This window comes from Neofelis nebulosa, chromosome 4 (assembly GCF_028018385.1).
Source record: "Neofelis nebulosa isolate mNeoNeb1 chromosome 4, mNeoNeb1.pri, whole genome shotgun sequence".
Classification (NCBI taxonomy): domain Eukaryota; kingdom Metazoa; phylum Chordata; class Mammalia; order Carnivora; family Felidae; genus Neofelis; species Neofelis nebulosa.
In genome coordinates this window covers 115,478,384-115,503,312 of record NC_080785.1, presented here as the reverse complement: position 1 = coordinate 115,503,312, position 24,929 = coordinate 115,478,384, and the positions used below count along the sequence as shown (strand labels likewise).

At 40.4% G+C, this 24,929-nt stretch overlaps 1 protein-coding gene across 5 annotated transcripts in view; it reads right to left on the bottom strand.

The window, feature by feature from the left end:
- Positions 1-890: 890 nt before the first annotated feature.
- TMCC1 (transmembrane and coiled-coil domain family 1) overlaps positions 891-24,929 on the bottom strand; it is a 245,733-nt gene continuing 221,694 nt past the window's right edge. For all 5 annotated transcript variants that reach the window (XM_058725899.1, XM_058725900.1, XM_058725903.1 and 2 more), the window contains 2 exons: positions 7,964-8,099; positions 891-4,893 (listed from right to left, as the gene is read on the bottom strand). In XM_058725899.1, coding sequence (XP_058581882.1) covers positions 4,579-4,893; positions 7,964-8,099 — 451 coding nt within the window. In that variant the 3' untranslated portion in view covers positions 891-4,578. The remainder of the gene's footprint in view (positions 4,894-7,963; positions 8,100-24,929) is intronic.

Below are 24,929 nucleotides of genomic sequence, written 5' to 3'. Positions count from 1 at the left end.
GTGGCTATAAAGAACCAAGTCATCAGGTCCCTGCTTGATACCCTGTCAGAGGTAAGATGAGAGCTTCTCGATTTCCAGAGGCTTTTCAGTGATCAACAAGAAACCATATTAAAAATTACTACCTCCAGGGGCACCTGGCTGGCTTAGTCAGTAGAGCATGTGTCTATTGATCTCAGGGTGGTGAGTTCAAGCCCCGTGCTGGGCACAGAGATTACTTAAAAAAAAAAAAAAAAAAAAAAATGCTACCCCTATAACAAAACCATAGATGGGATTTGGCTAGGTTATAACCCTTTACATATACATAAAACTTCAAATGTTACATGTTTCACAAAGTGTGTTTATACACCCATCATAACACTAACAAAGCCTACTGAAGAATGCACAGGGATTAGGGAAGATATTCAATGGTGTTATAATAGTATTGTAGGGTGACAGTTGGTAGCTATACTTGTGAGCATAGCATAATGTATACAGGTGTCAAATCACAATGCACCTAAAGCTAATGTAACACTGTGTGTCAGCTATACACACTTTTTTTCAATTAAAAAAAAAAAAGAATGGACAGGAATTATTATACCTATTTGGTTATCACATGAATTTGAGGGAGGGCATACTGCCTCTAAAAAACTCCCTCCAAATAACTAAAAGGCAGTCTTACCTACCAGTTGAAAGGAACTGTGTCAAAGTGACAGTCTAAAATGTATGTAAAGTCCTGGGAGACAGTGACAGCCACCCAGCTATCAGTTATGGTCTCATAACGCATGCGTACGTACACATAGCTTCTAACCCACAAACTGGTGGAAAGTTTTCAAACTGACAAACTTGTCAATGGAAACTGTAATAAATATGCAAAAATAAAGACCCAAATAAACCCGAGTCCAACCACCTCGTTAATAGCTGAGGTCTTTATTTCAATTTGTATGTACAGTAAAAGTGCTGCTGAGAATATGCAGCAACCAGACAAAACATAAATGTAATTCTCTCTCAACAATTAGCAGCTTAAGATCTATCAACTACAGTGTTAACGTTCACGCGTTCACAAGTGTCATTTCTGTACTTTTCAAATCGTGCAAGTGAGTTTTTATTCTTACACACTTTGATAAAACACACAGTCTAGTAGTCAATCCTACTGAGGGTATCACCTAGCATACACAACACACAGACAGAAATGTTAACTCTTAGAGCCACATTCAAAATCCCCAGTTTCATTTGGGGGTGGGAACCATAATTTTGCCTGTGTCAATTTGCTGATTATAATATTTGGTTTTGTTTTGGATGCATATTTTCCAAAGCTGAAAGGCAACTCCTTGCTGGAGCTCACCTGGAATTCAGCATTTCATCTGACTGTATCTCAAAGGAATAGGAAGTCAGAAACAAAACCAAATGCAGTGAAGACCACATAAAAATATGCTCATTATTAGGGCATGGCTAGCAAGGAAGGCTTGATTGCAGTGTTCTTCTTGGTTATCAGATTTTCAACTCAACTGGGTGAAGGGGGTACAGGGAAGAAAGAAGACCCAGTCAATGAAGTGTAAAATTTAACCTACTTTTGCTTCTTAAGGAGCCTGTGGAGTAGAAAGCCTTCCTTGCTAGGATGCACGGAGTATATACCAAGGAACTGAAATTGGAGCAGACAGAAGTGCCCTTCAATTGAACCATAAAAAAAGGAAAAATGTTAGTTATTCTAAAGCCTGAACAGAGTCACCCAGGGCTACCACAGCCAGCCTCAAGCACCAGCACTAACAAGTAATCCAGGAATGCTTCATTTCAAAGGGAATGCGTGTAGTCTTTAAAAGAGAAGAAGTGTTAAAGCAAGGGGAAATTTCCACTCACAGAACAATTGTTAAACAACCACTGGAGTGAGGTTATAGAAGGGCTCGGAATAGATGAGAATCCGGGAACAGCCACAGTGCAAAGAAACACAAAGGCAACAGGTGTGGGCAGCGGGAAGTGGGGGAAGGCATGAAAACAGATGCATGGTTACAAATAGCATTAAATGCAGCTAACTGTTGGGCCTGGTGAAGAAATCAAGGGACAACACAGCTAGAAAGCTGTTACTGTGCCTGACCTAGCCTGTAGCTCCTTCCTAAGACAGTTTGAGAGGATTGTGGGCAGTTAGCACAGGCCTGCTTGGCTGGGAGCTCAGGGGTCTGTCCACAGGCAAAAACCTTCCTTTGATAGAAACTGTCCCAACACAAATGGGAGCAGTATCAATCCATCTATCACAGTGTCTTCCAGTGCCCACAAAAAACTTAGTAGCCTCTACACAGTTTAGGGGACTCAAAGGTTCTTACAAAAACTGGAGGATTGTGGCTAAAGCCTCTTTTCGATAGCTTTGTGGGGCTCTCTTCCCTACTCTGAGTGATAAGCTAAAGCAGAAAGTTAGCAGAAACTATGCTAGTTCGACAAGGTCATGGTGTCCTTTGGCACTCCTGCCTGAAGTCACTGCAATATTTTTAGGCAAAGTTAACATTTAAAATACATAGGCATGGGAACAATTTGTTTTTGGCCTGAACATGAATTGGTTCCAATTATTTTTTAATAGAAAAATCATCCCTGTGGTCCCTGCTCTGGGCACTAATTTTGAGAGGTCAACAGAGCTAACAGGTTGTACTACAATCATCTGGGGATGGAGTGAAGATTGGGGTACCTGAGTTAAAATATCAAAATGGTTATGGAAACAACATGCTGACTCTGAGAAGGCCAGCCTGCCAAAGCCACAGGAGGCTGGAGCTGTCATGTAAACCATCCTCTCAGACAGAGAAGGCAATGCTAATCTAGTTCCAAAAGAATTTCCTCATATGGGAAGAATAGGCAAAGCATGCTTTGCTACTCTTTTCAGGGCATATTATGTGCCCCTTGCTCATCACTTGGTTGCACAGAACTGAGGCCAAGAGGGAACAGCATTTGCGATTCAATACTATGAAGAGATTAACCAAGCTTTCCAGATATGTTCTAAAGGCCCAGTCCCATCCTGGTGGAACTGGTTATAGCATGGGGAAGAAGGCTCAGTTCTTTCTTCTAAATTGTCTATAAAAGTCCACTGAGCACAAGTACGTTAGTAAGTCAGTCTAGAGGACTAGGAAGCTGACAACATTTTACACCACAAACTTGGGTCCTTCAAACCTGACAGATCCTTTTCTGTTCTTTAGGGAGAATCACCTTCAGTTGATTCTCTCAGGCAGACAGAATAAAGCTTTGAAATTAAGGATGCTGGGGCCAAAATGCAGACAGAAGGTTCCACATCACTTTGGTTTCAGTAATTAGGGGGTGTTAAGAATAAATTAAGGAAACACGAGGAATTACGTATGACTCTCATAATATAGTCTCGATTTTTCCTAAAGATAACCCCAGCCCAAAGTCACTGGGTGAACATTTTCTTGGGGCAAAAAAATCTCTACCCTATCATGCTGGTTTGTGGAAACAGCCTCCTCCTCTCCCTGCACACCCTTTTCCTCTCCAACCAAGCCAAACCCATGAAGTGGTGGGGTGGGGGTGGCAGGACACCAAAAAGCAGCAGCCAGAGGAGGAAGTCTAAGCTGCATCTCAAATCAAGGGCATCAGAGGGGAGCATTTATAGCAAGTCTTCCTTTACTCAAACTGTTTCAAGACAAGAGGGAGCAGCACACTTAAATATCCACACATTTCTTCATTTAAAAACATCACTTCTTTATTTCAAAGGAAAAATAAAAGACCCTCCCAACCCTTTCCAAAAAAACCCAATAATAATAATAACAATAATAAAAAATCCTATTAGAAACCATAAGGAAGCACTGAGAGTTTGAGTATTACATTCTTCAAGTATGCTGTTCGGATTTTTTTTTAAAGTTGGTGACTATACACATATTTAAAAAAACCTTAAAAGTGCGGCCAAGGGATTTTACTTAAAATTAAGTATTTAGAGGGCTACTTCAAAATACTGTAGTAGGGCTTGCAGTGATCCTTTGGGGCATGATGTTCTCACTTTTGTATCCTAGTAAAGGTTAAGGGACCAGGTTCAAAAGTGATCATACTTCCAGGGTTAGCATGAGTGGCCAACTTGGGTGAGAAAGCCAGGGAGAGATCCATGTGTTCATCCACGGACAAGGACAATCCACCCTGAATCCAAAAATTCAGACATGGAATGTGGTAGGATTTCACAGTAAAGTTAGTCTGGGAGGGGGAGAGGTGGTGAGCCCAGACGAGGCAGGGTGTTAGGTTTAACTGGTTTCCCTAATCAGGTTTTTGCATCTTTTTAGTGGGTTTTAGTGCAGTCCTTCAAGCCACAATTTAGAATGCCCTTCAGTGTGCTCCAGATTGTTGGTTCATATTAAAGGACTGTTTAAGATTTGCATCCCAAGGAAAATCATGCTACATAAAAATGATCCAAGATTTTTGCCCAAAAAACTTCTTGGATAAAATCTAAAAAATACTATTGCAATTGCGTCTCTTGAAGAAAAAAACATTATTCTAAATGTAAACAGATTCACTCAACTCTTTTGTTGTTGTAGAAAACTTCAGAGTAGGTAAGTTGCTGTCTAATTCTTCGCTGCATGCACTCGCCAGAGGGTAGGGGAGCACTGCCTTCTTGTGCCAGCATCATCTGGGGGAAGAAAAGAACCGTTCCACATAGCTGAAGAGGGCATCCCAGTGCTTCCAGAGAAAGGCAATGAAAACCACAAGGAATAAAGTGCTGAACGTCCTGTTGCGAGTCTTCATGAGAGGAACCACGCAGTTGGCTACCGTGGAGACAAAGACCAAAAGGACCGCCATGACTGCCAGAAGGATATTGATGAGTTTACCCAGAAGGTTCCGGGCAGTGGCATTCTCCAGCCCTTCCAGCTGTACCACCTGCTGCTGCTGCTGCTGCAGCTCCATCTTGGAGATGCGGGTCTGGCATGCCTCCAGGGCCTCCTGTGGGCCAGAACAGGGAATAGTTAAGCCTTCTGCTCATACGTACTCCGAGTAGCTGACATGCCCTTTGAGCAAGCCAGATGCTTCTTGAGCTATGCCAATGATTTTAAATATGTAAGTCATTATTCAAGCAACTCTTATTCACCTGAACTGCTCTCCATTGCATTCTTTGTGGGATGGCTCACAGGAAGTAGTAGCCACACTTAGATTTGGTTTTAAACATTAAAAAAATTTTTTTTTAATATTTATTTTTGAGACACACACACACACACACACACACACACACACACACACACACACACACACAGTGCTAGTAGGGGAGGATCAGAGAGAGAGGGAGACACAGAATCTGAAGCAGGTTCCAGGCTCTGAGCTGTCAAGAGAGCCCGACGCGGGGTTCGAACTCACAAACCATGAGATCATGACCAAAGCCGAAGTTGGATGCTTAACTGACTGAGCCACCTGGGTGTCCCTGGTCTTAAACATTAAAAAAAATTTTTTTTTTAATGTCTATTTACTTTTGAGAGAGACAGAGACAGAATGCGAGTGGGTTAGGGGCAGAGAGAGAGGGAGACACAAATCTGAAGCAGGATCCAGGCTCCGAGCTGTCAGCACAGAGTCCAAATGTGGGGCTCGAACTCACGAGCTGTGAGATCATGACCTGAGCTAAAGTCGCTGAGCCACCCAGGTGCCCTAGTCTTAAACATTTTAATGACAAGACTTCAAATATACAATTGGCTTCTTTTTTTCCATTTAAAAATCACAAATTTAAGTTGCACAGTTGTGCCACATAAAACATTTCAAATAGGATACATAGTTCCTCTTGATACTTTCCTCAAATCCAGGTCCTAGTCTTAAAGTAACACTGTCAATTTAATGTGTTCATCCTTTCACTTATGTTTAAATGCATACATATTTAAGCCTAGGGAAACGTATGGAATTATTTTTTGACTTTCTATCTTAATATAAATAGTATCACAGTATGGCAACTAATTCATAACTTGTTCTTTTACTCAACAGTGTGGGTCCTGGTGATCCTTTCCCTGTCAATGTGTAGAGATGTACCTCATTCTTTTTAACTGCTATGTAGCATTTTACAGTAGGGTAGGTATTTCATAGTTTATTCAGCCAGTTCCCAACTGGAGAGATTTAGGTTATTTCCAACTTTTCTACCGTAACAACTATAATGTGAACATCCTCTGGACATCCTTGTACACACTATCTCATGTTTTCCAAGTTAAGCAAACCGCAGACATCAGCGTAAAGGGCTCTCTGATCCATCTCCCTAAAAAGAGTACACTTCCCCCCTTTTAGGTTGATCTCTTTAAAAGAGGGCACTATGCTCAAGCAGTAGACCAAATATTTTAAGTAAAAGGTTCCTTTCAAGCCATGAGTTTATATGAAATTTACCCACAACGTTCGGAGGACAGAACCTATTTCCTTAGCTAAGGTCAGGTATCCTGTAAAGTTCAGTAATAGCGGGAGCCCAAGGTTTTTCTGGTCTTGGTTTCAGTGTGTCCTGGTTTCCCAGGACTTGAGGTGAAGGCTAGGCAACTTCAGGCTGGAGCAAGCTAGTGAATGGGCAGTCAATGAATACTACCCAGCCCAGAATGATCATGGGAAAAAAACTAAAACATGAACAGAATTCTGAAGTCTGGAGAAGGTGGCAGCTGGGAAAATGATCTAGACATTCTCTTGATTCGTTTGGGCTGTAAAGAAGATTCCTGGACCACTTCCCTTCTCTAAGACTAGCTTATTTCAAGATGCTTTCATATGAAATCAGCAACTGTTCCCCTAGAAATACCTCCCAAGAGGGGCGCCTGGGTGGCGCAGTCGGTTAAGCGTCTGACTTCAGCCAGGTCACGATCTCGCGGTCCGTGAGTTCGAGCCCCGCGTCAGGCTCTGGGCTGATGGCTCAGAGCCTGGAGCCTGTTTCCGATTCTGTGTCTCCCTCTCTCTCTGCCCCTCCCCCGTTCATGCTATGTCTCTCTGTCCCCAAAATAAATAAAAAAACGTTGAAAAAAAAATTAAAAAAAAAGAAATACCTCCCAAGATAAGAAAAAGTTACATATTCTATTTCTTCACAGCATACACTAGAGGGCTAGTAACCTTAAACATTACTGCCTCATGTGTTATTCTCACAAACTGCTTGGCAATGTGCCTGTAAAAGGCTTGGGTTTGGCAACTAGGACAAAACCCCTTTTTATAGAAGAAGACAGACAAGATGGCCATGAATCTTGTCAGAGCAGCTCCTGAAGCAGGAGCCAACAGATGTAATAATGCATGTAATCTTCTATATACTGAGACCTCAGAACATTTCCTAAGAACTCAAGCAAGCATACCACCCCTAAATGGTATAGACTTTTGAGAAATGTACCTCATTTCAAGAATAGGTAAATTACAGTTAATATAACCTCCTCCTGATATTCTATGTTCTGCATCTTTTTTCCTGAACTTTTCAAATACTATGGTAAAATACACCTAACATTAAATTTATCATTTAGTTTTAACCATTTTAAAGTGTACAATTCAGGGTCATTTAGTAAATTGATAATGTTGTACAACCATCACTACTATAAAATTCTAGAACATTTTCATCACCCCCAAAAGAAATCCCCTATCCCTGTTATTCCCTTTCCTCACTCCCTGTAGCCCCTGCCAACCACTGATCTACTTTCTGTCTCCATAGACTATTCGGGACATTTCATGTAAATGGAATCACGTAATATGTGGCCTTTTGTGACTGGCTTTTTTCCCCCACTGAATTTAATGTTTTCTACATTTATCCATCAGTATTTCATTCTTTTTTCTTCTTCTTCTTCTTTTTTTTTATTGTGGTAAAAGACATAGAACATAAAATCTACCACCTTAACCATTTTTAAGGGTATAGCTGAATGGTAGTAAATCCATTCATAATGTCATGCTGCCATCACTACCATCCACTTCCATAGCTCTTTTCATCTATACTCATTACACAAGCACCCCTCATTTCCTTCAATCCCAGCCCCTGCCAACCACCATTCTACTTTTTGTTAGTCTTATGCTTTTACATGTGATCCTTCATGCTAACCTGGATGTCCCGGGCCCGTTCATAGGACTGATATGCGATTTTCTCTTCCATGCTGGCCAATTCCTGCTTCAAGTTTAAGATTTCATTCTGGTGGAGCTCTGTTAGGTCATTTAGTTGTTCTTCTAATCGTTCACATCTAAGAATGGGGGAAAAGTTAGAATTTTATGCATTCTGTATTTTTCCTGGTATTACTCTCACATCCCATCCCCCAAATCCTTTCTGCAAAGGAAGAAAACAAAAGCACAGAAAAATTAAGTCAGTGGCCTGGGCTAACAAGGCATGCTAGTGGGTTCAGTTCTCAGTCCCTGGAATGGACAGCTTGTCACAAGGCCATATCATAGCAGCAACATGGTTTTTCCACAATCTTCTCAACACACAGTATTTGCAGCGATGCCAGCAGCCCTGGTTAGCTTTGAGCATATTCATAATAAATGAGGCAGTTCTTACTCTGCTCTGAGCAGCAGAGGGGAGAGGCAAAAAATAGAGGACAATTAAGCAGGTCTCATCACAAGATAAACAGCACATAAATGGAAAATGACCTTCTAGCAGTCACCAGTAGCTTATTCTGATACTGGGTAAGTCACTCACCTGGATATTCATGATTCAGGACCTATCATCCCCATGGCCAAGCACAGCGTCTAGGTCATCTTAGTCAACAAATACTTACTGAGAGTCTGAGGTGTACCAGGTATACTGTGGTAAGCAACACAGAATGCCTACCTTCAGTAATTTACATGCTAAGGTGTGTGGTGGGGGAGGGAGGTGAGGCAGAAAAAACAAGACAATTGCAGGTATGGGTAAGTAAAACGTAGTCAGTAGGGGTATACGACAGAGTGCCTGATGGTAGGTTAAGCTGGAATGTCAGAGAAGAACTCTTTCCTGCTTGGCACTCTCCAGCAATGAGAGCTGAAACTTGAATGATGATATGAATGGACTTATAAAGATGTGGGGGGAGGAGTATCTCAAAGCAGAAGGAATAGTAGGTATCAAGTTCTCAAGATGGGAACTAGCTTGGCAGGTTTGGGGGACACAAAGCAGGCCTGTGTGGCTACAGCTGAGAAAAAAACAGAATGGAGGGAGATGAGGTTCCTTGGGAACAGGTCCTTTTCTTCATCTTGTATCTCTAGCACTTAGGACTACCTATGAGAAGGTTATTTATATAAAGATGGAACCTGGGCTGGGCACCTAAGGACCAGTAGGATTGAAACATGTTTAAAGGACAAGATCAAAGATTTTAGGTGGAAAAAGAACATGGGTAAAGGGCAGGAGGTAGAAATGTACAGGATAATTGGAATGATGGATCTATGTTGGAGAGAAAAGGGAAATCTGGCCGTAAAAGGTAGGCATGGGAGTTGGAATTCTGGAACAGATAGTAAATGGGCCCAAAGCAGATTGCTGATTGGGGAAGGGTGACATGAACACAGTGTTTTAGGAAAATGGGTTATGTAGAGGTGAAGAGGACAGACTGGGGTAGGTTGTGTCTGAAAATCCCAGGAACCAAACAAAGAGCTACGTAGGTAGAAGGACAGTTGAAAACTAACCATTAAAAAAGACTTGAAAGGTAACAAGAAATACATTCTAGGTTATGGTGAATAAAATGTAAGCTTCTCTGATAGACAGAGGGCTCAGCCCAACAGAATACACTACCCCTGAATGCTACTTGGGCAAGCACACATCCAACATTAGCATAGAAGCCTCAGAGAGCTTTGTATTAAAAAAATAAAAATGCCCGAAATCAGTCACTTAAAACTACCTTGCCCTTTCCTTATTTTTAACCCCATATATAGTACACAAACTTTTAAGGAATACACAGAAGTTTTCAGTTTAAGGTAACTCATGTTGCAGCATCACTGATATTCTCCCTTCCAATAATCTGTATCATACATAATTACATCCTAAACTCCATTCTTTCTCTAAGAAATGAGGATTTTTTTAAAAAAGGCACAGCCAACACTTTTTTTTTTTTCAACGTTTTTTATTTATTTTTGGGACAGAGAGAGACAGAGCATGAACGGGGGAGGGGCAGAGAGAGAGGGAGACACAGAATCGGAAACAGGCTCCAGGCTCCGAGCCATCAGCCCAGAGCCTGACGTGGGGCTCGAGCTCACGGACCGCGAGATCGTGACCTGGCTGAAGTCGGACGCTTAACCGACTGCGCCACCCAGGCGCCCCCAGCCAACACTTTTTATTACTTATTTTTTAATTTATTAGTTTTTACCTTTTACTTTTTTTTCACCCCTTATTACTTATTATTTTATTACCCTTTTTATTCAGTATTACTGAATCCTACTGAGTTCTCATTTACCTTGGATAGGCATTTGTATTGCTTGCTTTCACACCAAAATTCTGTTACTAATGTGATGGGACAGATCAGAAAGTGTTTCCAACCTTTACCTGTAACTAGGGCCAACATTCTCTGTGACTGCCTTTTCACTTCATCTGCTGCCCAAGGCATGTTTTCAGAAACAGGTACCACCTCCAGAACTGATTTTCTACCATATTTTAAGTCCACCAAGTGCCATAAGAATACGTTGATATACTATTGCCTTTACAGGCTCATCTTATCTTAGCTCACTGCTCTGTAGTGTTTTTAGTGTTTGATTATTTCATCGTTCTCTCTCCTCACCAGAGATGGGAAAGAGACTTTATAAAAGGAGTGCTCCAGGGGTGTCTGGGTGGCTCAATCGGTTAAGCGTCAGACTTTGGCTCAGGTCATGATCTCACAGTTCATGGGTTCAAGCCCTGCCATTAGGCTCTGTGCTGACAGCTCAGAACCTAGAGCCTGCTTTGGAATCTCTCTCTCTCTCTCTCTCTCTCTCTCTATCTCTCTCTGCCCTCCCCTGCTTGCACTGTCTCTCAAAAATGAATGTAAACAAACAAAAAAAGGAGTGCTGCAAAGTTACCATTCCTTTGAGATTTAAGGGAAAGGCTGGGCCTAGCAGCAAATAACCCTCCTAAGCCAAAGAATGATGTTGGGTGGCAGGGAGGGGAGCATGGCAGTGGTGGCAACAAGTCTGCTGATGAAAACAGACCCATGTGACATCTTTTGGCATGTGTTTTGTAATTGTATAGTTCTTTAGGCCTTTCAGGAATGTTGGAGAATCTTATTTGATATTAAACATGGCTCACACATTCCATTAGAACAGAATAAAAAGTAACAGCAGCAGCTGCCATTTATTCAGTGGCTACTATATATCCAAATTCATTTGTAAAACCTAAGAAGGCAGTAGGTATTATCTTCACTTTACAGATAAGGAAACAAAGCTCAGAGAGGTAAAGTGACTTGCCTAAGGGAATACAGAAATTAAGTAGGGAGCAAAGATTCGAATCCATGTTCGTTTGATTTTAAACCCAAGTTCTTAACCTTTTACACTGTGATGCCACTTCGAAATGACTCAAGAAGCCCAGATGAGCTAAACTCCCTTTGTAGGTAAGAAATCTGAGTCAGGTCTACAGCTGATCCAAATTACATTGCCATACAGGAGCTAGTCTCAGCTACAATGACATGATTGTTTGGAGCCTGATGTCAAGGTGGAGTCAATGGAAGGAGGAATGTAATAAAAACGCTATAAACCCAGAGTCAAAAAGAGAATAACAACAAATGCTGGGGAGGATGTAGAGAAATCTCAACTCTCACAGAGCTGGTGGGAATGTAAATGGTGCATCAGCTTTGGAAAACAGTTTGGCAGTTCCTTAAAAACTTAAACACAGAATTACCATAAGACCCAGCAATTCCACTCCAGGTATACACTGAAGAGAGATGAAAACCTATTTCTACCTTCTTAGGTATACACAAACATTCACAACATTATTCTTAATGGCCAAAAAGTAGAAAGAACAAAATGTCCATCAACTGATGGATGGATAAAATGTGGTGTAACCATACAATGGAGTATTATTTGGAAATAAAAATTAAGTAATGACACATGCTACAATATGGATGAGTCTTGAAAACATTATTCTAAGTCAAAGATGCCAGTTATAATAAACACTGGGGAAAAGTGATTACAGGTATGACAGCCAGGAAAACTTGGGTTTGAGTCTTAGGTCTGCATCTCATAAGCTATATGGTCCTAGTTAGGTTAGCTCACTTTTCTGAGCAAGTTCCTTCACCTATAAAATGATGGTAATAATCTTAATCTTTTATACTCATTTGAGCATGGAGAGGTCCTTAAAAAATGTCCAGTTTTCTCCTTTCTGTCTTCACAGTTTTACCAAGGAATATAATGGCCTTTTTGAAAATGTTTCTACTTATTTTTTTAATGTTTATTTACTTATTTTGGGAGAGAGAGAGAGAGTAAGCAAGCGGGGCAGGGGCACAGAGAGAGGAAGAGAGAGACAATCCCAAGCAGGCTCTGTGCAGTCAGTGTGGAGCTCAATGCGGGGCTTGAATCCATGAACCATGAGATTATGACCTGAGCTGAAATCAAAAGTCTGATGCCTAACCGACTGAGCCACCCAGGCATCCCTGAAAATGTTTCTACTTATTAAAGAAGGCATCACTTGAAAACATGCTCCCTGAAAGGAATTCATGCATAATCTGAAAACCTTTTTAGCCAGCCAAATATTTCCTGTGGTGACTGATTCATGGCCTTAATCTCATTTTAGGCTCATTGCAGTCCACATCAATAAATATCTCACACTCAATTTTACATATCTCTAAGATTATCACTATTTCATGTACCTCCCTACCCCTCTAGAGTTGTTGAAAGATAAAAATACGTTACCTTACTAGAAAGAATCTTAAACTCTGGGGGTTAGAAAAGATCTTAGAAATCTAGTTAAATCTCTTTCAATTGAGGAATTATTTCTATAACATCCCTGACAAGCAATCTCTCCTTGAATACCTCCAGTAGCAGGGTTTCATTTATCTTAAGGCATTTTTTCCCATTAGAGAAGTTCTTTTTAAAACTGAGCTAAAACCCCTAGCTACTTGTAATTCTCACCCCACAGTCTTTAGAGTCACAAAAAGCAAGCTACTCCCATACCTGTATTACCCCTGATACCTCCATTCAGCAAGAGGAAATAGTTCCCGATATATTTGTATAGAACAAATCCCTGGTAAAGTCTTGACTGCTCTTGTATCTGTCAGTATTATTTGGTGGTGGGGTGGCGGGGGGTGGGGGTGGGGAGGCGGTGTAAAAAAGGGCTAGTTTAATTAAATACAAGGAAGAGGCTAAACAGGGCAAGGAAAGTAGGGGCATCACACGAAAGCACAAGTCCCTCGTCAGTGTTGTTGTTTTTTTTTAAATTTTTTTAATGTTTATTTATTTTTGAGAGAGAGAGACACAGAGTGTGAAGGGGGGAAGGTCAGAGAGAGAGGGAGACACAGAATTTGAAGCAGGCTCCAGACTCTGAGCTGTCAGCACAGAGCCTGACGTGGGGCTCAAACTCATTAATGGTAAGATCAAACCTGAGCTGAAGTCAGATGCCTAACTGAATGAGCCACTCAGGCGCCCCAAGTATCATTTTTAATTCAGTCCGCTGACAGTGGTTTCTGTCAGTGCTCTTTCTTTCCACATGCTATTTGTAAAGATATGCTTGTCTTCTACTATCTTAATTCTGGGTGAAGATACAGTGGCCAAGACAGGGCAAGGCCAAGCCAGAGCTCACAGACTGCTGCTAGAGAATATCCCAGCCCCAAACCTGGGAACTGTCCTTGCTAGGGCAACATACACTTTTTTGTACAATATAAAAGGTCAGGTGAGAAGATGAGGTAAGAATCATGAGAGCCTTCCGGCTCCTGTGAACAGTCGGCGGTAGGAAGGCCACGTTGGTGGATGAAGGTTTAAGTTAGCCTATTCAGTCATTTCATCTACTGTTTAGGAGCCCCATATCTACACACCTAGTTGAAAAGCAAAATGCATTCACATTTATGTTTTATTTATCCTAATGTTTCTGGGAGCACCCATCATTTTTTTTTTCAATATATGAAATTTATTGTCAAATTGGTTTCCATACAACACCTGGTGCTCATCCCAAAAGGTGCCCTCCTCAATACCCATCACCCACCCTCCCCTCCACTCCACCCCCCCCCCCCCCCCCCATCAACCCTCAGTTTGTTCTCAGTTTTTAAGAGTCTCTTATGCTTTGGCTCTCTCCCACTCTAACCTCTTTTTTTTTTTTTTCCTTCCCCTCCCCCATGGGTTTCTGTTAAGTTTCTCAGGATCCACATAAGAGTGAAAACATATGGTATCTGTCTTTCTCTGTATGGCTTATTTCACTTAGCATCACACTCTCCAGTTCCATCCACATTGCTACAAAGGGCCATATTTCATTCTTTCTCATTGCCACGTAGTACTCCATTGTGTATATAAACCACAATTTCTTTATCCATTCATCAGTTGATGGACATTTAGGCTCTTTCCATAATTTGGCTATTGTTGAGAGTGCTGCTATAAACATTGGGGTACAAGTGCCCCTATGCATCAGTACTCCTGTATCCCTTGGGTAAATTCCTAGCAGTGGGAGCACCCATCATTGATTGAAGGGGACAAAGATAAAGTAAACAGAAATTTGCCAAGTGGCAAGTGACAGGCAGATTAGGGTACAAAATGTTTCTTCCTTCAAAGTTTTAACACTTTTTTTAGCTTTTAAGTAATTTCTATACCCAATGTGGGGCTTGAACTCAACTCTGAGATCAAGAGTCGTGTGCTCCACAAACTGAGCCAGCCAGGCGCTCCAACATTCTTTAATATTCCTTTGAAATGCAACCCTTGCATCCCACATTCTTTTCCAGAATTTTAGATCCAAATTGATGTAAGAAATTTAGATTTTTTAATGTATGTATATACATATATATATAAAAATAAATATATATATACACATATATATAAATAAATATATATATATATATATATATATATTTTAAAGTCTGTACTTAAATTAGTACATGCTTTATTGACTTCTTTCACCCACTGAGGTCCTTCCACCCTTGAAGCATATCCTTTAGTATTTCTTTCAGCAAAGGTTTCCATGAATGGTAATCTTTGTCTACACATGTCTGAAAGTGTCTTAATTTCACTTTCTTAAAAAATAAATTAGGTGGACAGCATTCTAAGATCACAGTTATTCTTCCTTAGCACTTAGAAGGTATTGTTGCATTGTTTTCTGCCAGTATAAGTCTCTTATTTGTTTGGTCCATTTCACACTGAGTTTCTTTCATAAACTGGATTTCCTTGTGCCATATGCAACTTTTGTTTCAAAGTATTTTATGGAGTTCCCTCCTGCATGTATCTCTTTCAGGTTCCTCTTTGGGCTGTATGATTGATGGCTTGGGTTGTGATAAAACAGGTTTTGGATACTTTCACTTGTGAATAGCTAAGATGATTTATTAATAACACCTTAGGCTGCCCCTCACATTTTTATCTGTATGTAAGATAGAAATTCTGTAATTATATAACACTTTATATAAATATGTAATACTGTATATGAATCATAGAGTATATGCAAAAGTCCTTAGCACTTGTTCCCGACACTCTTTTTTTAAAAACATTTATTTATTTATTTTGTGAGAGAGAGCCAGTGAGACAGCACCAGTGGGGAAGGGGCAGAGAGAGAGGGAGGGAGGGAGAAAGAGAATCCTAAGCAGGCTCTGTGTTGTCAGCACAGAACCTGAGGCAGGATTCAATCCCACAAACTGTGAGATGATGACCTGAGCCGAAATCAGTAGTTGGATGCCAAACCAACTGAACTACCCAGGCGCCCCTCCCAACACTCTTGAACATTATTATAAGCCAATGTTTATCATACAATGGTCACCAACATGTCAAAGGTTCTGGAAGCCATTTTCTGACTGGATTTGGTTCATCTCATATCTGAAGGCTCTCTGTCTTCACTCCTCCCACTTTGTGCCCTCTTTGTACTTCTGTTTATATGCAATCTGTATGCAATTTGTACCAGCTGATGGATCTGCTCAGACTGGGTTTTGGATTCAAACCCCGGCTCTGCAACTCACCAGTGTGGAAGAGGCAATCTACCTACTCCAAAGGGCAACTGTGAAGACTGAACAAGAGTTAGAGGTCAAATGCCCTACACAAAAAAGGAGCTCTGTGGGAAACATCACAGATATACATTTGGTTTCATTTTTGTCTTATAATCCTCCCAGCTCCCTCCAACAATTCCTAGTGAGGAAGTTCAACAGGACTGCTTGTTGATTGCCATGCAGTCTCTCTCAAGTGCTCTGTGGCTCTACTGTTCAAGGCTTCCTATTTCTGATTTTTTTCTCTCCTCTAACCCTCCATTTCTTCATCTATCAACACATTCTCAATTTACATTTTTAGAAGTTTTCACTGTTCCAGGATATTCAGAGTTTTTCCTATGACATCACACAAAAGGGTTTCTGGGTACACATTCTGTCCTTTTCAAGAAGAAGAAGAGAGGCACACGCCTCTCTTATTTCCTCATCAGGAGGGCCAGCACAAACATACAAATGGGTTCCTGCTATCTCCCTGACTCAAGTTTGCCAGATAACCAAGTCCATTCACTGGACTATTCCAAGCTTTCCTTTAAATTGATGAAACTGTCCTACCTATCTTTCTTTAAAGACATCTGTTTTGTATGTGTGAAAGGGAAAGTATCTCAAGTAAGTTTCAACTGATCTTTCCAAATCCCTAAAAAGAGTCGAGTAGAAATGGTTAATCCTCACCATAACCTTGTAAAAAATAAAGTCCTTCAGAGATTGAACAATTTACTCACGGTTACATGAGAAATTAATAGCAAAATCTCCTCAAGCTGAGAGTCTTCCCAAGTATGAAAATATACTACTGTTCCCACAGACAGTACTTTATTAACAATTAGTTAAATAGCAAAGTAGCATTTGGGTAAGTAGAATGAGCTCCATGTCCCCACAGATGAAAACAGAACAACCAACAGGTTAGGAGACTTGCCAAGGTGACACAAAGCTGCAGAATTCAAGGGTGAAGCAAGACCCACAATGGGTCCACTTGAAACAGCTGCATTAATTCACCAACTAATAACTACTAGCAGTTGCTTCCCTCTTCAAGTCATAATAATTACCTGGAGAATGAGGACTTTCTGAAAGAACAGAAAAGTCACAGCTGTTATTATGTAGCTGAAATCCTATTTACACTTACAGTTTTTTCTAATTAAAATTTTTTCATGTTATTTATTTTTAGTAAGAAACCTTTATTTATTTATTTACTTACTTATTTTTGAGAGAGAGAGCATGTGTGAGGAGTAGAGAGAGAGAATCCCACAAAATGCAGAAAAAGAGGGAGACAGAGTGTGGAGCCAGGAGTGGGACTTGAGCTCACCCGAAGGAGGTTCAAGCTCACCTGATGCAGGGCTGAAACTCACGAACTGTGAGATCATGACCTGAGCCAAAGTCAGATGCTTAACCGACAGGGCCCCCCAGGCCCCCCTCATGTTTGTTTATTTTTTGAGGGAGAGAGAGAACACATGAGCAGGGGAGGGGCAGGGAGAGAGAGAGGGAAAGAGAGAATCCCAAGCAGGCTCTTCACTGTTAGTGCAGAGCCCATGGTGGGGTTTGATCCCACAAACCATGAGATCATGACCTGAGCGGAAATCAAGAGCTGGATGCTTAACCGACTAAGCCACCCAGGCATCCCGCACAATTTTTTTTTTTTAAAGTAGGCTCTATCCTCAACGTGGGGCTCAAACTCATGACCCTGAGATCATGAGTCACATGCTCTATTAAGCCAGCCAGGCGCCTTTACACTCACACAGTTGTGTTTGGGTTACCATAGTTAAGCACCTCCGATCTGCAGGAAACATCAGGGAGGAAACCAAGAAAGCCATAAACTCTGGGGCTTTTGTAAAATGCTATGAACAAAGAGGTTGGCAAGATGCCCTGGGTGTCTTGGAATGCAGGTCTCCCAGGTTGCTTCAGCACCTTTTAAGAACTTTAATGGGCCTGTCACTGCTAAAACACTTTTGCTGATTTGTTCACCCAGGTCATGGAAGTTTGTTCCTCAGCTTTTTTCACAACCTCACAACCCACAATTTGAAAGCACAAACCTGATCAGGCATAGCAATTTGCAGTCAAACATTTTTCAGTGCCATCAGTCATTTTTATGTGGCTTACATAACCTATATGTGAAATTATGGTCTGAAATCAGGCTAACACAAAGAGCCCAGTAAAGATGATGTGGTGTCATTTTGGGTGGAGGAGTGCAAGCAGGGGAGGAATTTAGGGTTCAGTCTACATCTAGTTAATCACTGTAAGCATCAAAACATCAAAACACTAGCACCAGTAATAACAATAACTACACACCTCCACCCCCCCATGCCTTTTTATGTGTGGCATCTGCCTCTGATTCATGAAGACATTTCTACCTTAATCCTTACCTCCTTTGTCCCTAGGAGGTACTTTAATTTGTAATTAAGGAATGGGAGACTGAGAAAGATGCAGTAACTTCCCCTTGTTAGGTTAGTGAGGTGTACTGAGAATCTGAACCACTCAGTTCATGCTTCCTCTTTTTAGAGTTTACTGTTGCCTTTTAAAAAACTTATTATTCCTATACGACTAATCAAATGCAAAATCTAAACAACAACAAAAGGAAGAAAACATCTATTACTACAGTTCCCACTACTCTCATTATTAACATTATAATCTCTTTTGCTTTACTTGCTAGTGTTTACTTCCTACCAAAATCCTAAAACAAAGAACTTGGATCTCTAGGGAATTCATAGAAAGAACACCTCTGTCCTTTAATTAAATATTATTATCAAAGACTGAGGTGGAGAGGGGAAGGGAAAGTAAACTGTGTACAGCCTTTCACAAATGTGATTTTTTAAAATCAAGAACTCTCTGTAAGGGATTTTAACCTCTTGATATGACACCAGTTAGAGCTCTCTGGACATGAAAGAAGAGGAAATTCTTGATCCAACTGTATGATTTTGACTGGCATGTGTTTTCCATGAGACTTCAGCTTAAACACAAAAAATGAGATTAATAATCTCATTTTGAGACTTTTTACTCAGAAGTTCTTCTGAAATCATGACTACAACTCAAAGAAAATTTCAATACAGTTTGACTTCAACTATTAGCAAACAGAAAGCCTTAAGACTGTAAGATCTTTTTAAAATGTAGGTTATGTCATATTTTGGCAGATGAAATCCACCTCCCCCTGAAGTAAAATCTGCTCTATTTACAAAATATAAAAACACATGTAGATTTTGTTGTAGGTAAACAATAAATAATAATATATAAATTGATAAAGTATTTCAGCCATTGGATTAGTACACACAGTAGTCATCTTCTTAGATCAAAGATAACCTGGTGCTCTTTTGGGTCAAATTCCTGATGAATGAGGAACTGGATGAGTGTCAGGCTGGGAATGCTTCACCTAGTGCATCACTCTTTGGGTGTGGCTCAAAAGTTCAGAGCCATCTCTGAGAGCTAGTGGTGCTTCTCTAGTTGGGCAACAGGTCACTAGGACAGGATGGCTGAAAATCTTGTAGAGCAGGTATTAAGAGAAACAGGAAGAACTAGGTCCCGGTGCTAACACCAACAGGGACCTGAGGTAGCTGCTGCCAGTGTTTGACCAGAAAAGAGACACATAGGTAGGGTAAGGGTATGACCTGTATAGTAGCAACTTGAATACATTCGTGGCTGAATTAGGGGAAGTAGATGTCTTGTCCTCACTTTTTGTTACCTCATTTGTGTTGAAGCCTGAAAAGAGGCTAGGGAACACTGAACTAGTCTTTAGTTGGAAAGTAAAAAGCATAGAATTAGTCCCCCAAACTTTCAGGGTAGGCAGTGCATTATCTTAAAGACAAGAAACAGCAGATGCCTAAAGCATATAGGGAATAAATATAAAAGCTGGTGGGGCGGGGGCGGAGGTGGGTTTCTAGGCAATTTGGAAACTTGGTAATGACAGCTTTCCAACATCCTGGCATACCACAGACTATACTAGGTGCTTCCACATACATTGTCTCCTTTAATAATCTCAACAACCATGTACAATAGATATCATTACCTTGTTTTTATAGAGAAAACTAAGGCTCAGATGAGTTACATACTGTCACACAGCTAACTAGTGTCAGAACTGGCAAGTGAATTCAGGCTTGTCCAACCTCAATTAATTACTGAAGTAAAATAATTTTTCCCTCCCTCTCTTCCTCTCTCCTTCCCTCCTATTCTTCCTCTATTACCTCTTTAGTGGCTAAACTGGGAAGAGCAGCACATCTGTAAATCTCTTTTATGGAAGGTCTTATTCTTCATAAGGACATATTTCAATTGGGCTTTTTTTCTTTATAATAGCTAATTTGATCCAATATTCTCAGTTTCAATTTCAACTTACTGTTCAAACCTAGTCTACATATACATTGATCTGAGAGTCTCAGATCAATTTACAGTTGATATTGAGCTAACACCTGGAATAATGGAGCTAAAATCGGTCTCTGGTCATATCTTTCTCATGTCTAGTGATGGTAAAATGAAATTATATTTAACTGACCATTTGTTTAGTTAAAACTCCAATGGCCTGTGCTAATTGGGTTAGCCTAGCTACCCATGGTTCCACTGCATGTGATGACTGCTCACGGCGACTGCCTTCTTCTGTATTTTTGCTCTTATGATTCAGGGCAATTTAAAATATCCCTGGGCTTAATACAAAGAGTCTGAGAAGCCAGTTTCCAAAGGACAGTAATCCTCTTAAAATAGAAGCTTTCAAAATGGTATTACTGCTTGTGAACACGAGAAGGGTTTTTAGGCTGCCCTACATGACACTGCCATATACTGGCAGTAGCTGAGTAGGGTTGCAGGCCAGATCTCCTAAGGAAAAAATTACAAAAGGAACCTGTACAACTGTCAATGAATGGTTTCCTGGTTCTCCCCTATTTTCAATGCATTTTGCCACGGCTCAACTTTTTCCTATGGTGGCTTATTAATATATTACATCCACCAGGGGAACAGAGCTAGTCTTCCAGTTTTTAGCAGAGTAAAATATACGTTAAGCCATTTTAATGTGTGACCCAGCAAAAGTCACTTTATCTTTCTGGGTCTCAGTGTAGTCATGTATAAAATGAGATTAAACTAGATATCTAAGGGCCCCTTCTATTTCTGAAGTACTACATGAACCCAGGTTCCACTAACAAACCTGTGATAATACTTTAATAGGATGTACAGGCTATGTGGACAAGAAGAATCTGAAGTTAGTGTAATTCCATCACCAAAAAAAATGTCTAAACCTTGTATCCTACTTTCCCAAAATATATGCTCTCACTCATATCTGAGAGCCCAATGCAAAGCTCAAAGACTAAACACCTAATTCCTGATCAAAGGTTGATGCGGAGTTCATATCTAAGCTTTGTTACAGTAGCTTCCTGGGCTGAGTGCATGTGGGTGCTGAAGACATACTCAGCATGGCATAGTTATGTGGGTGAAGAGAGAGAGACTGTACTCCACAGGCGTTTGAATGTTTTTGATTATTTCACAGTAAGTAGATGGCCTTGGGTAAAAATCTTAACTTGGTGCTATTCACAGGTAGAGAGCAATGGGAAGCAATTAAGTGAGTGACAATACTGAGAAGGGACTCTGCAAAGGAGGAAATAAGGATGGAAGTGAAAGTTTCCTTAGGCAGGTTTCCCCTATTACCTACACTGCTGTAGAAAACTTTGCAGAGCTTTTGTATTCACAGAATTTTATAAAATGTGTTAGAAACAGTGACTCAACTTTTAGTGAAACACACACTTTGACCTGGAAAAGGCCTCCCATACCCGATGCAGTCAATGCTTCCTAGAGCTAGACTATAGGCTAGTCTTTTAATCATATAGGATTCAGGGTGAGCTTGGGGAAAAAAAGAAATTGTCCTGGAATGAAAAAAAGCACTGGCTTTGGAGTCAAGTAAAACTGGGCATGATTTCTGGCTTTACCACTTAGTGAGTAACCTTTTGGCAAAATTTAAAACTCCGCTGGGCCTCACTTTCCTCATCTATAAAATGAGGATAATACAATGCACCTGAAGGGCTATTGTGAAGATTAGCAAATATATATAAACCATCTGGCATTATGTACACCATAGGAATTCAGTAAATGCCATCAGTGACAGTGTATTCCTCCTCATTTAAGTAACAAGCAACAACTGTACATGGCCTCCCTCCTGTCAACTCATATATGAATAAAATAAAATACAGAAAATAAAGAGAAATGCATCTAGTGCAGCCTTAATTGGTCACAGAAGAGTCCCTTTCATTGGTCACAGAAGAGTCCCTTGGGGTGCAGGGAGGAAGAGTCCCTTACGTCCATCCCTAGATAGCCTACTTCCTTCCTAGATAAAAAGCCAAACCTACATACAACAGAGCTGAAGTAGAAATTAGTAAAGACAGGCTGTTGCAGGCAGCTCAGTAATAATGTAGAGATACGGAAAGGAAAAAAAAATTTTTTTTATAAGAAGTAGGCGAAAGAACTTTAAAGAGCAAGCTGTCTAGGACTACTTACTGCAGAGGCACATAACCCTACCACTCTCACTGACCTGAGAGTATCACAGAGCTAGAACACTACTGTTCTAGCTATTTCCAAACAAGTTAAGGTTCGGTGTGTTATTCTGTTAAAAGAAGGTAGAAAAATTCTCCCCAAATGCTTAAAACATGAAAAGTTTTGATGCTTAAGAATAAGCTTCAATGTGTGGGGAAAATTGACCTACCAGAAATAGTTCAAAGATCAACAAAATTAAGTGTACTTACTGGTTAAAAACATGTAACAGAGGAGAAAATTTTAACTGCTCTATACATGGAAATAAATAGTGGTGCAACAAAATAGTTGAGTGAAACAGTTGTGACATTTCTGCTGCCTTTCCCTGGGGAAAAAAACAGGCTTTCTTTCTTCAAGATTCTGTTCTAAGGGATGCCTGGATGGCTCAGTCGGGTAAGCATCTGACTCTTGGTTTCAGCTCAGGTCATGATCTCACAGTTCATGAGTTCAAGCCCCACATCAGGCTCTGTGCTGACAGTGAGGAGCCTGCTTTGGATTATCTCTCTCTCCCTTTTTCTCTGCCCCCCCCCCCCCTTCTGCTCATGATCTCTCAAAATAAATAAACTTTAAATTAAAAAAATTAATGAAACATACCATTCATTTGTTTATATTCATTTAACGTTCCCTTCTTTATATATATACACACACACATACATACATACATACGTGTATATATATATATACATACATATGGTATATATGTATGTATATATATACATTGTGTGTGTGTGTGTGTGTGTGTGGATTCTGTTTTAAGGAAAGACCATTCTAAAGCTGAAGTGATATGACAAAAGTCAGATTATACATTATACTATGTCTTCCCCTGGCCCTCCAAGTTTTACCTCTGGTTTTGAAAATTCTTAAGTTTTCTTTATGCTCTCTTTATTCCATAAAACTAATCACTTATTAACTACAGAGAACCCAAAGTGCAATGAAAGAAATGCACTTCTCATTACCTCACAAATGGTTTGGACTTGATTCTTACAATGAGGTGATAATGACCAGGTAAAGTTTTGTCCTGTCTGAATTATTTACTTTTTTAAAACATTTTTTTAAAAGTTTATTTATTTATTTTGAGAAAGATAGAGAACAAGCAGGGGAGGGCCAGAGAGAGAGGGAGACAGAGGATCTGAAGCAAGCTCTATGCTGACTGCAGAGAGCCTGATGTTGGGCTTGAAACCAAGAACTGTGAGATCATGACCTGAGCCACCCAGGTGCCCTTGAATTATTTTAAATGGATACAAAACTGGGCCTTGGGAGGCCTGTTTTTCCTCTCTGATTTTCTCAAATTGGCCTACATCTGACTTGAAGACATAACAAGCTCTGTATGACTTTTAAGCTCTGAAAGAATTTAAAACCAGGAATGTTTAACCATCCATTCAAAATAAAGGGATCAAAGCAGGCAACTGTGTTTTTGAGCAACTGACTGTGGGATGCCCAGGTCTCAATGTTCAGAGGGGTCTATTTTATTTTATTTAAAGTTTATTTATTTTGAGAGACAGAGACAGTGTGAGTGGGGGAGGGGCAGAGAGCAAGGGAGAGAGAGAGAAGCCCAAGCAGGTTCTGCGCTGTCACAGCAGAGTCCAACTCGGGGCTCAGACTCACAAAACTGTGAGATCATGACCTGAGCAGAAACCTAGATTTGGGGAGCCACCCAGGCGCCCCAGAGGGATCTATTTCAATAGCAGCAGTAGCAACTGCCACCTAACATCAATCAAGCACTCAGGGGACCAGGCACTGAGTTATGTGCTTTACATAAATTTTTCCATTTAAATGTCACAATAAGCATATGAAAGGCCGTTATTATTCCTATGTTACAGATGAGGAAACCAAGACTGAGAACTTTAGAAACTTGCCCAGTTTTCAAGGTTAGCAAGTGGCAGACCTAGAATTTGAACTTGGAAGTTAGGTTTCACACTGTATAAGAGATCAGGTGTTTTATTTTTAGAGTATATTTGATTGTTAGACTGCTCACTTTAGATATTGTCTTTTAAGTATACGAAAGAATATATAAAACACAAATAATAGTAATATACTTGCTTTTAGAACTTTATTTCTCTCTCCCACACTCACCTTTCTTCTCCCTTAAAGTCTCAAGTTAGAAATCAAGGACAGAAGAGCAAAGATAAGAGGCAGGACTGAATTACTGAATAGTATTTTTACCACCTGAAACCAGCTCTCAGCTGTAACTCCTCTCAGAGCTAAGTGATGCACATGAACAATTTATTACAAGCCTTAAAATTCTCTCATAAAAGCAAACTTAAAAAAAACCAAAAAACTCTTTTTTTTTAAAGAGGTGAAATGGACCTTAAGAGATCGTCTGTTCAACCCTTGGTATTAGAGTGGAAGAAATGAGAATTCCCTTGAGTTAGTATCTGGGATAGAACCAAAACTCAGGTCTTTCAAGACCTCCCCTGACCTGTGGCTTCTGTAAGACTGGCCCTTAATCTGTACCAATGAGGTGGCTTGTCTCTGCCTGACAGACTTTGGATCTGAATGAGTACTCCA